We start from the raw sequence: 15425 nt of genomic DNA, 5'->3' as shown, positions 1-15425 counted from the left end.
TACCCTCACATGTCATAATGGCTACCATCAAAAAGACCACAAAAAATTATTGGCAAGGATGTGAAGAAAAGGGAACCCATGTGCACTGCTGCTGGAATGTAAATTGGGGCAGCTGCTATGGAAAATAGTATGGAGGCTTCTCAAAAATCTAAAAATAGAACTACTATATGATCCAGCAATTTCACTCCTGTGTATATTTCAAAAAAAACCCAAAACACTAATCCAAAAAAAATAGATGCACAGCAATGTTCATAGCTGCATTATTTACAATAGCTAAAGATATGGAAACCATAAAAAAGAATGAAATGTAGCCATTTGTAACAACACAGAAGGACTTGGATGGTATTATGCTAAGTGTAGTAAGTCAGACAGGCACATACTGTATCACTTATATGTGGAATCTAAAAAATAGAACTAGTGAATAAAAAAAAAAAGAAACAGATTCACAGAGAATAAACTAGTAGTTACCAGGGGTAGAGGGAAGGGGGAGGAACAAGATAGGGGTGGGGGATTAAGAGGGACAAAGTGTTATGTATAAAATAAGCTACAAGGATATATCATACAACACATGGAATATAGCCAATATTATATAACAACTATAAATGGAGTATAACCTTTAAAAATTGTGAAGCACTAAATTGTACACCTGTAACTTACATAATATTGTACATCAACTATACTTCAATTTAAAAATGGGCAAAGCACTTAAGACATTTCTCCAAAGAAAACATACAAATGGCCATTGAGTACATGAAAAGATCCCCACATCACTAATTATCAGGGAAATGCAAATCAAAACCACAAAGAGACATCATCTCATACCTGTTGGGAAGATAACTATCAAAAAAAAAAGATAAATGTGTTGATGAGGATGTGGAGAATAAGGAACTCCTTGTACACTGTCAGTGGGAATGTAAAATGGTGTAACCACTATGGAAAACAGTATGGAGGTTCCTCAAAAAAATTAAAATTAGCACTATCAAAAAATAAACAACCCAATCAAAAAAGGGGTAGAAGATCTAAATAGACATTTCTACTTCTGGATATATATCCAAAAGAAAGGAAATAAGGATCTCAAAGAGGTTCTTCCCTGAAGGGAAGGCATTGGGTATACTTAAATGTGAAGTGTAATGCCTACTTCAATGTGAAGGCCAAATCAGTAGATTGATTTTTATGGTAAGGGAACCACAAGTGACACATGCTATCATTGTGTATTTTTCAAAAAAAAATCTACATCATCAGTTTAGAGATGGTTTTATATCTATAATTTCCATTTGACTTTGTACCTGTAAAATGAATAAGTACAAAATAGACAACCAACAAGGACCTACCGTATAGCACAGGGAACTTGGCTCAATATGCTATAATAACCTAAATGGGAAAGTAATTTGAAAAATAATGGATATTTTTATGGGTATAAGTGAATCACTTTACTGTACACCTGTAACTAACATCATTATTAATCAACTATCCTCTAATATGAAATAAAAATTTTTAAAAATGAAGAAGTACAGCTTACCTGTCTAAATGAGGCTCCTTATGTATACCTTGTATTATGGTGATATGTATAGTTAGGAATACAGCTTCCCAGGTGGTGCTAAATAACCCGCCTGCCAATGCAGGAGACATAAGAGATGCAGGTTTGATCCCAGAGTCAGGAAGATCCCCTGGAGTAGGAAATGGCAACCCACTCCAGTATTATTGCCATGACAGAGGAGCCTGGCAGGTTATAGTTCATAAGGTTGCAAAGAGTCAGACACCACTGAAGCCAACTTAGCACACACATAGTTCGGAAAGAGAAATGACATTACTGAAACCACCATTTGTGCAATATTTAGAAAAGCAATTGTGACTTACATATTATTAGCTTAAAATCCATGATTCATATAGCTCTTGTGTAAAAATTATTTCTTCTGGCTTGAAAAAAACATAGATGCTAAGGACTTGGGACTCTAATTTGTATTCATTTGATCTGCATGTCTATCCTTAAGCCATGCCATAGCATCGTGATCACGATGGCTTTGTGGGACTCTACCCTACTATTCCCAGTTTCTGGAGGATCCTGGTTTCTCTGAAGAACTACAGGTGCCAGTTCAAGAGTATATGTTCCTTGTATGTCTAGGGAACCAGCTGCTGCATCAGAGCCTGAGCCTGTGGTGATGCAGAGCATGATGTTGGATTTGTGTACTTTTTAAGACACCATTAACTTCAGATTTTCTAGTCGTGAGCCTTTAAATGGGATTTATTATCGTCAACAATTGAAATGAGCAAAGTCTAGCTACTTATCAAGGAATTAGAAGAGTAGGCCAAGGTCATCAAAGCAGTGAGCTCCTAAAATAAAGTCATCTGTTTCTGTGAAGCCTCGCTCAAAATGACAGACTTAACAAAGATTCTCTGATGCTCAGTGAACGTGGCCAGCAACACTGCACTCCTGCTGGGAGTGCCTCTTTGTAAGATGTGGCACAACCAAACAGTCAATAAGCTGGGCTGCTTCCCCTGGGTGGGGCTCTATGACAGTGTCAATGGCATTCGGAGAAATTTGGGGCACTCATAAGAAGCTTGATTTGGCAAAAGAAAAAGCAGATCCCCCTGTGAGACGATTGCACACAGAGTGAAAAGGGGAGAGATGAGGGAAGAGGGTGTGAAGGCAGGGGAGAGGGAGGGGCAAAATTCTGAAACCAACATGGTGAACCCTGAAAGTGTTACTCCAAGTGAAAGAAGCCAAATTTAAGTCTACACATTATATGACTCCACTGACATGTCCCAGAACAAGGAAATGCAGGGAGACAGGAAGGAGACCGGTGGTTGCCAGGGGCTCTAGGGGAGGGGAAGAATCAAGGAATCAGGGGGCACTAAGGGAAGGGAACAAGGTTTCTTCTAAGGTGATAAAATGCTCTAAAATTGGCTATAGTAATGGATGCACAACTATGTGAATACACCAGAAAAGACCAAATTGTATGTTTTAAATAGGTGAGTTGTATGGTATGGGAATTCTCTCTAAATAAAGCTTTAAATATTCCAGGAGCTTCCTCTTGTACTTATAATAAAGTGGTCACCATACCTGCTAACACCCTAAATGATCCAGCCCCTGCCAACTGCTCCTCCTTTTCTCCAACACTGTCCATACTCTAGCCACACAGGCCACCTTCTAGGCCCCAGACTCAATGAGGTTCTTTGCTGCCTCGCAGCTCTTAAACCTGATCCCTTGGCTTTGAAGGCTGTTTCCTTGCTCCTGCATATCGCCCTTCCTGCAAAAGGCCTCTACTGCTTAATCTAAAGTCGTCACCCCTATTTTGGGCCCTCCCTGTCCCATCACCCTATTGCATCTGCTCCAGTGCACTCCATAACACTGGAGTGCACTGGATAACATAACATCTGAAATTGTTATATGTACTGTGTCCTTCTGGAGAAAAGAGCTCCCTGAGGGCAATGACCTAGTCCATGTGGCATGCCCAGCTCCTGGGGAAGTGCCTGGCAACGAGCAAGCACCCAGTAAACATTGTTCAATATGGATGAATGGATGTCACATACAAATACCCTGACCGAGGTGTCAGGGACTCTTTCAATAAGAAATATACAATGGAAAAAGGAGAAATGTTCTCCAACTGGAAAAACAACTAGGCCAAGGAGAGACGGATGGGCCTATCTCTCTGAAACCTCAGTCGCATGAGAAGCAAGCTAAGATAGAAAAAAATGGATGGCAGAGTGACTTGGTTTTAAAGGATGCCATTCCACCAAAGACACATGTTCTGGTGGTCCTATGGGTCCCAGACACACTGGCTAATGGGCGCTGATGAAGATCAGATGGGCTGGCACACAACTGAGAAAGGGACCGAGATATTAAAAAGTTCTCCATCAGGAAATTAACAAACTTACAAATTGGGGGTGTGTTTACATGTACTATGCTTGTTTTGTTGTTTGGTCGTGTTTGGTTTTGGAGATGTTAAACGATTTCACTAAAACCATCACTGTTATTAACTATATTGATTTTCCTGGGAATCTAAAAGGCCACCTGCATGTATAAGACTATGGAAATGCTCAGGAAAGGCCTGAGAATGCTCAAGGCTCTCACCTCACACCATACACAAAACTATAAATCTCTTAGAAGTTTGTTTTTATGTATATGGCCCATTTTGAGTTAATTTTTGTATAAGGTGTGAGGCAGGGGTCCAAATTTACTTTTTGTATGTGGATATCCAATTGTCCCAACACCATTTATTGAAGAGACCATTCCTTCCCTCGCTGAACAGTCTCAGCACCTTGGTCAAAATTCAACTGGCCACAGATATAATAGTTCATCTCTAGACTCTCAATTCTATTCCATTGAGTTATATCTACCTTTGTGATAAATACCAGACTATTTTGATTACTGCAGCTTTGTAGTAAGCTCTGACATTTGGAAGTGTGAGTCCTCTAACATCCTTTTCAAGACAGTTTTGACTACCCTGGGTTTCTTGAATTTGCATATGAATTTTAGGATCAGCCTATTTCTGGGCTCCAAAATCACTACAGATGGTGACTGCACCCATGAAATTAAAAGACGCTTACTCCTTGGAAGGAAAGTTATGACCAACCTAGATAGCATATTCAAAAGCAGAGACATTACTTTGCCAACAAAGGTTCGTCTAGTCAAGGCTATGGTTTTTCCAGTGCTCATGTATGGATGTGAGAGTTGGACTGTGAAGAAGGCTGAGCGCCGAAGAATTGATGCTTTTGAACTATGGTGTTGGAGAAGACTCTTGAGAGTCCCTTGGACTGCCAGGAGATCCAACCAGTCCATTCTGAAGGAGATCAGCCCTGGGATTTCTTTGGAAGGAATGATGCTAAAGCTGAAACTCCAGTACTTTGGCCACCTCATGCGAAGAGTTGATTCATTGGAAAAGACTCTGATGCTGGGAGGGATTGGGGGCAGGAGGAGAAGGGGACGACAGAGGATGAGATGGCTAGATGGCATCACTGACTCGATGGACGTGAGTCTGAGTGAACTCCGGGAGTTGGTGATGGACAGGGAGGCCTGGCGTGCTGTGATTCATGGGGTTGCAAAGAGTCGGTCACGACTGAGTGACTGATCTGATCTGATTTCTGCAAAAATTCTATCTGGAGGTTAGACGGGAATTATGTTGACTTTCTTGATCAGTTTAAGTAGGTGTACATTCATCATATATGCTTGACTCTTACACCAGAGGCCCAGCCACAGTAAGTCCGCCCAATGAAATCAAATAATAATAATGGCTGACACTGAGCACTCACCTTGTATCAAGCCCTCTGCTAAATGCTTCACAGGGGCCATCTCATTGAACTCTTACAATTATTACTAATTCATTATTATTATTAACCTCATGCAACAGATGAGGAAATGGAGGTGCAAGAAAGATAACTCACTCAAGGTAACAGTTGATAAGTGACAGAGGCAGAGTTCAGACACACGCAGTCTAATTCCTGAGTCCCTGCCCTTCTCAATCCTGAATATACAAAGAGACCTTTCATATTCATTAGAAAAAAAAGACAAGCAACTTGGCAGAAAAATGGGGGAAGGATATGAACAGACAATTCAAAGAGGAAAATGCAAATGGCCAAAAAAAAAAAAAAATAGGATCTCTTTCGTCCATCATGCTGGCAAAATGTTTTTAATTGGTAAAATTTGGTGATGATGAAGGTCTGGGGAAAAAGGTACTCATAACAGTATCAGTGGGAGTACATGATGGCACAATCATTTTGGAAACAATTTGTCAGCATCTATTAAAGTATAAAATACATATACCCTTTGGCCTTGTAGTTTCATTATACTTGAGAACAAAGGAAACAGACAAGAATGCTCACTTAAGTCCCATGTGTAACTGTGCAAAATAAAAACAAACCATATGTCTGCCAGTAAGAAGTAGCATCACTGGCCATGGCTGAAGCCATACCACTGGAATACCAGTTTCATGAAGCAAACGTTTGTGTATGAGATATAAAATGTAGTATGCTTAATGGTGGCTCTCAAAATATATAGCCAAGTACTAATCTTATGAATGTGACTTTACTTGGAAAAAAGGGTCTTTGCAGATGTAATTAAGTAAAGATCGTGGGATGAGATAATTCGAGATTATCCAGGTAGATTCTAAATTCAACAAAAAGTGTCCTTATAAAAGACTGAGGGGAAGACACACACATGAAGAAGGGCAAGTGAAGATGGAGACAAAGATAGGAGCCATGCAGCTGCAAGCTGAAGACCACCTGGAGCCACCAGAAGCTAGGTTAGGCAAGGAAGCATTCTTCACCTGGAGCCTTCAAAGAGGAGTATGTTCTGCCAACACTGTGATTTTGAATTTCTGGCCTCCAGAACTGGGAGTAAACAAATTTCTGTGGTTTTAAGTCACCCAGTCTGTGGTACTTTGTTAAAACATCCTGTAACAAAGGAAACTACCATACAGAGCTATATTTACTCAGGTCTTCAATACATATTAATTTTTTTAAGTTGTGAAATATATACATATAACTGAAATGAAGATGCCCTACACGACTGAAGAGACTTAGCAGCATCAGCAGCAGCACACATGTTATGTAAAACATAAAACACTGAACAAGCTATATATATAAATGTTCATAACAGCAGAGAAAACTAATTGGGACCAGCATATTCCAAATTGGCTTAGGCAATTCCCTCTGGGGAATGGGAGCAGGTGTTACAGGATGAGGAGGGACCAAGGGCAATATCAGCTTTACTTTCTAAGTATTCATGGATGTTTAAAAGAATGGTTTACAGAATTGAAAGAGACACGTGTACCCCAATGTTCATCACAGCACTGTTTACAATAGCCAGGACATGGAAGCAACTTAGATGTCCATTGGCAGACGAATGGATAAGAAAGCTGTGGTACATATACACAATGAAATATTACTCAGCTATTAAAAAGAATGCATTTGAATCAGTTCTAATGAGGTGGATGAAACTGGAGCCTATTATACACAGCGAAGTCAGAAAGAAAAACACCGATACGGTATATTAATGCATACATATGGAATTTAGAAAGATGGTAATGGTGACCTATATGTGAGACAGCAAGAGAGACACAGATGTAAAGAACAGACTTTTGAACTCTGTGGGAGAAGGCAAGGGTGGGATGATTTGAGAGAATAGAATTGAAACGTGTGTATTATCATATGTGAAATAGATCGCCAGTCCAGGTTCGATGCATGAGACCAGGCGCTCAGGGCTGGTGCACTGGGATGACCCTGAGGGATGGAATGGGGAGGGAGGTGGGAGGGGGGTTCAGGATGGGGAAAACATGTACACCCATGGCTGATTCATGTCAATATATGGCAAAACCCACCACAATATTGTAAAGTAATTAGCCTCTAATTAAAATAAATTAAAAAAAGAAAAGTAAAAAAGAAAAGGTTAACCTTGAGAGAAAAATTTAAATTTAAAAAATTTAAAGAGAAATTGATGATAAAGCTTAGCATTTGAGAGGTTACACGTAGACACCACATAAAGAATAGTCACTATAAAAAGATCTAAAAGGAGAAACAAATCCCTTATTCACTTCAAGGTATCTTTTTCTGAGCTAGAAAAAGCTAGTCCTTGGAGGTCACTGCTGGGGTGTCACACCAGCAAGGGCTATGACTTGAGTCAGAGAAAATCCTGGGTCAATTATTATACATTTTTGGTATTCTCCATAAAGGAAACAAAGGATTTTAAATATCCAGATTTTCTTTTAAATAATTCAAATTATAATAACCATGTTATATCTGATTAAGTGAAACAGGCCACCTACTATTTTCCTAGAATGTGTATTCTAAATGGGTAGTGCATATTAAGCACTGTTATATGTATTTAATAGTCTGATTTACTACTCACGCTTTACTGAAGAAGTTCCTTCCACTGCATCCTCCAGACGGAAACCGCCAGTGTCCCCAGATCCTGAAAATTAAAAAGAAAAAAAAGATTTAAAAATGTAACTCTCTTGTAAAAAAATAAAATAATACAAATATACTCTTGTAACTGTCACTTCCCTTTAGACAGTATTATGAAGACAATGCCACAAAAGGAAATCAGTTGAAGCCACCCAAAGATACACTGATATCCCTCAACAAGCAATCTATTGATTCCAAAACAACAGCAAAAACAAAACAAAACCAAAAAAAAAACAGTTCTCAGTCCACTAGAAGACTGAAGGTTCAAGTGTATGAAAAATGAAGTATTTAATATAACCTTATAGAAAAAACTTCTTCATAGTATGACTTTTGATAATGAGCCAAGTTCTTTCACCCCATCCCAACTCTCATACAAAGGCTGCTCTGCATTTTGGCAACCTAGGACATGCTCCCCCCCACCAACCCCAGCACCTACACCTAGGCTAGTATCTAACACATAACTAAAAAGGCTGTGCAGAAGGTTTTTTCACAAGACAATTTGTCCTCAGAAGTGGACCCATCTGCCCAACCCTGATCGCTACTGAACTTGACAGCTTTCCTTCCCTCTAGGTAGGCATGTAGTTTCCCACAGGGTATACACATTAAGTCTCAAGCAAATCACTTTGCATGTATACTGAAACTAAACAAGGAAGCAAATGGACAGTAGATTACAGAAGCCAGGTTTCTCACTGCTGGAGAGGGAGGTTACAGACGAGAGAATTAGAAAGAGATCCATATGACAGTTGACTAGAATTGGAGACATCAGTATGAATAATGTTTAGCTATATATATATGTGTGTGTGTGTGTGTGGTTACATATAGAAATATTCACAAACATGTGCATATACATGGGGTTAGTATTCAGATATACATCCCCTTGCTCTGTCAGATGAAAAGGCCTAGAAGCAACACCACCCAAGTAGCAATGAACACACCCGGCACCCAGATTTTGGTTTCTAAACACAATTCTCCAATAAAAGGAACCAGACCTCCTTGGAGACATAGCTGATTCTAAATTGGGACAGGAAATATCTAGATGAGATCTGAGCTTCTTACAGTGCTAGGAAGTACTTTTAAAAATATTTTATATTGGTGGGTATATGTCAAAGGGGCACAGAACTGACAGAAAAGAGTTCTCAATGGCTCAAGCTGGAAAAATTTAAAGTAGCAAAATAAAGTGGTACTGGATTATGACCCTATGTATAAAATAAATATCCATGACTCTATGCTGATATAAATGACAGCAAAAACATAAAAACAGAAGAATTCAAATTAATTTATGTAGACATTTCTCCTCTCCATAAGTGCTGACTCCCTTCCAAGATTATAGTATAAGGGGTGGGGAAGAGAAAAATAACCTTACAGAGGAGAAACTGACATATACTACATCAGCCAGGTGATCAAGATTAAGATTAATAGTGATGAGTTATACTGATACTATATTCCCTGCTTTTTTTTTTTTTTTTTTTGGTCTTTCTGTACAGCATGTGGAGTCTTAGTTCCCTGACCAGGGATGGAACCCATGCCCCCTGCAGTGGAAGTACAAAGTCTTAACCACTGGACCACTAGAAGTCCCAATACTATATTCCCTTGATATGATGAGAAGGGCACTAAATCTCTGTGGTCTTCCTTTCAAGGAAGGATAACTCCATAAGCCCCATATAGTCACAAGGAAAAGAGCAGAAGAACTACAACTGAGGTGCATCCTACAAAATACTTGATTAATCAAGCAAAATGCTGGGCTGGATGAAGCACAAGCTGAAATCAAGATTGCCAGGAGAAATATCAATAACCTCAGATATGCAGATGACACCACCCTTATGGCAGAAAGAGAAGAGGAACTAAAGAGCCTCTTGATAATAGTGAAAGAGGAGCGTGAAAAAGCTGGCTTAAAACTCAACATTCAGAAAACCAAGATCATGGCATCCAGTCCCATCACTGCATGGCAAATAGATGGGGAAACAATGAAACATCGACAGACTTTATTTTCTTGGGCTCTAAAATCACTGCAGGTAGTGACTGCAACCATGAAATTAAGAAACGCTTGTTCCTTGGAAGAGAAGTTATGACCAACCTAGATGGCATATTAAAAAGCAGAGACGTGACTTTGCCAACAAAGGTCCTTTTAGTCAAAGCTATGGTTTTTCCAGTAGTTATGTATGGATATGAGAGCTGGACCAGAAAGCTGAGCAGTGAAGAATTGATGCTTTTGAACTATGGTGTTGGAGAAGACTCTTGAGAGTCCATTGGACTGCAAGGAGATCAAACCAGCCAATCCTAAAGGAAATCCGTTTAGAATATGTTCATTGGAAGGACTGATGCTGAAAGTGAAGTTCTAATACTTTGGCCATGTGATGAGAAGAATTGACTCATTGGAAAATACCCTGATGCTGGGAAAAATTGAAGGCGGGAGGAGAAGGGGATGACAGAGGATGAGATGGTTGGATGGCATCCCCAACTCAAAGGACATGAGTATGAGCAAGCTCCAGGAGTTGGTGATGGACAGGGAAGCCTGGTGTGCTGCAGTCCATGGGGTCACAAAGAGTTGGACATGACTGAGCAACTGAACTGAACTGAATACTCCTAAAAACTTTCAAGGCTGTCAAAAACTAAGTTTGAGAAACTGGCACAGCTTGAAGAGCCAAAGGAGATGTAATGATGGAAATTCACGTGGTACGCTGGATCAGACCCTAGGACAGAAAAAAGACTTTAAGTAAAAAACTAAGATAATCTGAATAGAGTATGGACTTTAATAACTGTATCAGTGTTGGTTCATTAATTGTGATACATGTACTGTACTAATATAAAATGTTATAACAAGGGAAGCTATCTAGGTGTAGAGCACATGGGAACTCTTTGTATTAGCTTTGCACTCTAAATCTAAAACTGTTCTTAAAAAGTTTATTTTTAAATATCTATTTCCTATAGCAAAAAAATTAAGGTAACCACTAAAAAAAGAGATATAGGATGTATAACCTCTAACTCATTCAAGAATGAAAAGAAAGGTCAATACCAACAACTAAAATTCAACAAAAGTCACCAAATGGAAAAAACAAAAATATGTTAAATACAAAACATGGACTTTCCATATTGTCTAACACAATAATATGTATAACTATGCTAATAAAAAGTGAGTGTAAATAGAGCAAATTTCCTATTGAAAGGTTGTTGCCTTGAGCCATGAACAACACCGGGATTCTTGGCCTCTGGAGGAGAAGAATTTGATCTGGGGTCAGTGACGAGGCTTGATCCTTCAGAGCTTTTGTGTAGTAAAGTTTCATTAAAGTATAAAAGAAACAGAGAAAACTTTTGACATAGACATCAGAAGGGGGCAGAAAGGGTACCCCCTTACTAGTTTTTAGTAAGGCGTTATATACCTATTAGCAGATTAGCTGCAGGCCACTGTCGACCCACACCTCCACTGGAGAAACCTGGATACTCACAGACAAGTCTGGCTCAGTCTCTTGTGGGGACTGCTCCTTTCTCCTGGCTCCTGGTGACACAAGGTCTTGTTTGGGCCCTCCAAGAGCCTGCTTTCCCAGTCCTGTGGAAGTCCTGTTATCAAATCACACTGGCCTCCAAAGTCAAATTCCCAGGGGTTCACAGTCCCTTTGCTGGATCCCCAGTGGAATGGCAAACCACTTCAGTATTCTTGCCTTGAAAACCCCATGAACAGGATGAAAAGGCAAAAAGATAGGGCACTGAAAGATGAACTCCCCAGGTTGGTAGGTGCCCAATATGGTACTGGAGAAGAGTGGAGAAATAAGTCCAGAAAGAATGAAGAGATGGAGCCAAAGTGAAAACAACACCCAGTTGAGGATGTGACTGGTAATGGAAGTAAAGTCTGATGCTATAAAGAACAGTATTGCATAGGAACCTGGAATGTTCAGGTTCATGAAGCAAGGCAAATTGGAAGTGTTCAAACAGGAGATGGCAAGAGTGAACATCGACTTTCTAGGAATCAGTGAACTAAAATGGACCAGAATGGGTAAATTTAATTCAGATAATCATTATACCTACTACTGTGGGCAAGAATCACTTAGAGGGAATGGCGTAGCTCTCATAGTGAACAAGAGTCCAAAATGCAGTACTTGGGGGCAATCTCAAAAATGACAGAATGATCTCTGTTTCTTTCCAAGGCAAACCATTCAATATCACAGTAATCCAAGTCTATGCCCCAACCAATAATGCTGAAGAACCTGATGTCGAATGGTTCTATGATGTCCTACAAGACCTTCGAGAACTAACACCAAAAAAAGATGTCCTTTCCAACATAGGGGACTGTAATGCAAAAGTAGGAAGTCAAGAAACAACTGGAGTAATAGGCAAGTTTGGCCTTGGAGTACAAAAAGAAGCAGGGCAAAGGCTAACAGAGTTTTGCCAAAAGAACACACTGTTCATAGCAAGCACCCTCTTCCAACAACACAAGAGATGACTATACACATAGACATTACCAGATGGTCAATACCAAAATCAGATTGATTATATTCTTTGCACCCAAAGATGGAGAAGCTCTATACACTCAGCAAAAACAAGACCAGGAGCTGACTGTGGCTCAGATCATCAACTCCTTATTGCCAAATTCAGACTTAAATTGAAGAAAGTAGGGAAAATCACTAGACCATTCAGGTATGACTTAAATGAAATCCCTTATGATTATCCAGTGGAAGTGAGAAATAGATTTAAGGGATTAGATTTGATAGAGTGCCTGATGAACTATGGACAGAGGTTCATGACACTGTACAGGAGGCAGTGATTAAGACCATCTCCAAGAAAAACAAATGCAAAAAGGCAAAATGGTTGTCTGAGGAGGCCTTACAAATAGCTGAGAAACGGAGAGAAGCAAAAGGCAAAGGAGAAAAGGAAAGATATACCCATTTGAATGCAGAGTTCTAAAGAATAGCAAGGAGAGACAAGAAAGCCTCCTCAGTGATCAATGCCAAGAAATAGAGGAAAACAGTAGAATGGGAAAGACTAGAGATCTCTTCAAGAAAATCAGAGATACCAAGGGAACATTTCATGCAAAGATGGGCTCAATAAAGGACAGAAACGGTATGGACCTAACAGAAGGAGAAGCTATTAAGAAGAGGTGGAAAGAATACACAGAAGAACTGTACAAAAAAGATCTTCATGACCCAGATAACCACAACGGTATCTGAGCCAGACATCTTGGAGTCTGAAGTCAAGTGGGCCTTAGAAAGCATCACTAAGAACAAAGCTAGTGGAGGTGATAGAATTCCAGCTGAGCTATCTCAAATCCTAAAAGATGATGCTGTGAAAGTGCTGCTCTCAAGATGCCAGAAAATTTGGAAAACTCAGCAGTGGCTACAGGACTGGAAAAGGTCAGTTTTCATTCCAATCCCAAAGAAAGGCAATGCCAAAGAATGTTCAAACTACTGCACAATTGCACTCATCTCACATGCAAACAAATACTCAAAATTCTCCAAGCAAGACTTCAACAGTATATGAAGAACTTCCAGATGTTCAAGCTGGATTTAGAAAAGGCAGAGGAACCAGAGATCAAATTGCCAACATCAACTGGATCATCGAAAAAGCAAAAGAGTTCCAGAAAAACATCTATTTCTGCTTTATTGACTATGCCAAAGCCTTTCACTGTGTGGATCACAACCAACTGCAGAAAATTCTTTAAGAGATGGGAATACCAGACCACCTTTCCTGCCTCCTGAGAAATGTGTATGCATGTTAAGAAGCAATGGTTAGAACTGGACATGGAACAATGGACTGATTCCAAGTCGGGAAAGGAGTACATCAAGGCTGTATATTGTTACCCTGCTTATTTAACTTATATGCAGAGCACATCATACGAAATGCTGAGCTGGAGGAAGCACAAGCTGGAATCAAGATTTCCAGGAAAAATATCAATAACCTCAGATATATAGATGACACCACTTTCATGGCAGAAAGAAAAGAGGAACTGAGGAGCCTCTTGATAATAGTGAAAGAGGAGAGTGAAAAAGCTGGCTTAAAACTCAACATTCAAAAAACCAAGATCACGGCATCTGGTCCCATCACTGCATGGCAAATAGATGGGGAAACAATGGAAACACTGACAGACTTTATTTTCTTGGGCTCCAAAATCACTGCAGATGGTGAGTGCAGCCATGAAATTAAAAGAGGCTTCTCCCTTGGAAGAGAAGCTATTGCTAACCTAGAGAGCATATTAAAAAGTAGAGACATTACTTTGCTGACAAAGGTCCTTCTCATCAAAGCTATGTTTTTGCCATTAGTCATGTATGGATGTGAATGTTGGACCATAAAGAAAGCTGAGCGGTAAAGAATTGATGCTTTTGAACTATGGTGTTGGAGATGACTCTTGAGAGTCCGTTGGAGTGCAAGGAGATCAAACCAGTCAACCCTAAAGGAAATCAGTTCAGAATATATTCATTGTAAGGACTGATGCTGAAGCTCCAATATTCTGGCCACGTGATGCAAAGGACTGACTCACTGGAAAAGACCCTGATGCTGGGAAAGATTGAAGGCGGGAAAAGAAGGGGACGACAGAGGATGAGATGGTTGGATGGCATCACCGACTCAATGGACATGAGTTTGAGCAAGCTCCGGGAGTTGGTGATGGGTAGGGAAGCCTGGCATGCTGCAGTCCATAGGGTCGCAAAGAGTTGGACATGATTGAGTGACTGAACTGAACTGATATAACAAGTGCTAACAGGAAGGAAAAAAATACTGATATAAGGCAAGATGAAATTTAAGACCTAAACCTCTAAAGAGGAAAAGTGACATATTTTATGGGTTTAAATCATATAATCCACCAATAAAAGTCATGCACTTAATAACCCAGCTTCTAATATTCTAAAGTAGACTTTCAATTCTTCCTTTGATTAAATAACCAGTATCAGATTAGCCTTCCCATCATAAATAACCACAAAATGAACAAAACATGAGGCAACAGCTTTCAGCATTGAACAAGTATTGAGAGACTACAGTCCCTGAGATCAGGGAAATCATGACAGCTAAATTCAACAGGTATTCCTGGACTGGATCCTGAACCTATAAAGATAATCAGTGGGACAATGAGTGAAATTTGAATGAGGTCTGTGGACCAGATGGCAATACTGGCTCACTGTCAATTTCCTGATCTTGATGGATGTACTATAGTCATAGAGGAGGGTTGTCCTCATTTTAGGAAACGCATACTGATATATCAAGAGATATTTGGGACTGATTCTGAAATTATTCAGAAGAAAAGTATTTGAAGATAAATACATACACCAGAGCAAATATGCTATAACTGGGAAATCTAGGTGAATAGTAAATGGGAATTCCTTGTATTAGATAATATTGGAACAACTGGTGAAACTTGAATGGAGTCTGAGAATTAGGTAGTATTAATGGATCTGCATTCATTTTCCAATTCAGATGGTTACATTGATGATATGCAAAAGGATGTTTGTAGGAAATGCACTCTGAAGTATGTTGTGAGAGGAAGGATCATAGGGTATGGTAACATCTTCTCAACTTATTAGGGGGAAAAAAGAAGGTCCCTGCAC

General features: G+C 39.6%; 1 protein-coding gene across 2 annotated transcripts in view; it reads right to left on the bottom strand.

Moving 5' to 3' along the window:
• Nucleotides 1-15425, bottom strand: part of CD99L2 (CD99 molecule like 2) — a 118126-nt gene that overhangs the window by 32496 nt on the left and 70205 nt on the right. For both annotated transcript variants that reach the window (XM_086386278.1, XM_086386279.1), the window contains exon 2: nucleotides 7844-7906. In XM_086386278.1, coding sequence (XP_086242404.1) covers nucleotides 7844-7906 — 63 coding nt within the window. The remainder of the gene's footprint in view (nucleotides 1-7843; nucleotides 7907-15425) is intronic.

The sequence above is a fragment of the Bos grunniens genome, chromosome X, assembly GCF_055505025.1.
Source record: "Bos grunniens cultivar Pamir isolate PY7600 chromosome X, Bosgru_T2T1.0, whole genome shotgun sequence".
Lineage (NCBI taxonomy): Eukaryota > Metazoa > Chordata > Mammalia > Artiodactyla > Bovidae > Bos > Bos grunniens.
Note: the sequence above shows the minus strand (reverse complement) of the source record. Positions and strands in the feature narration are given on the sequence as shown.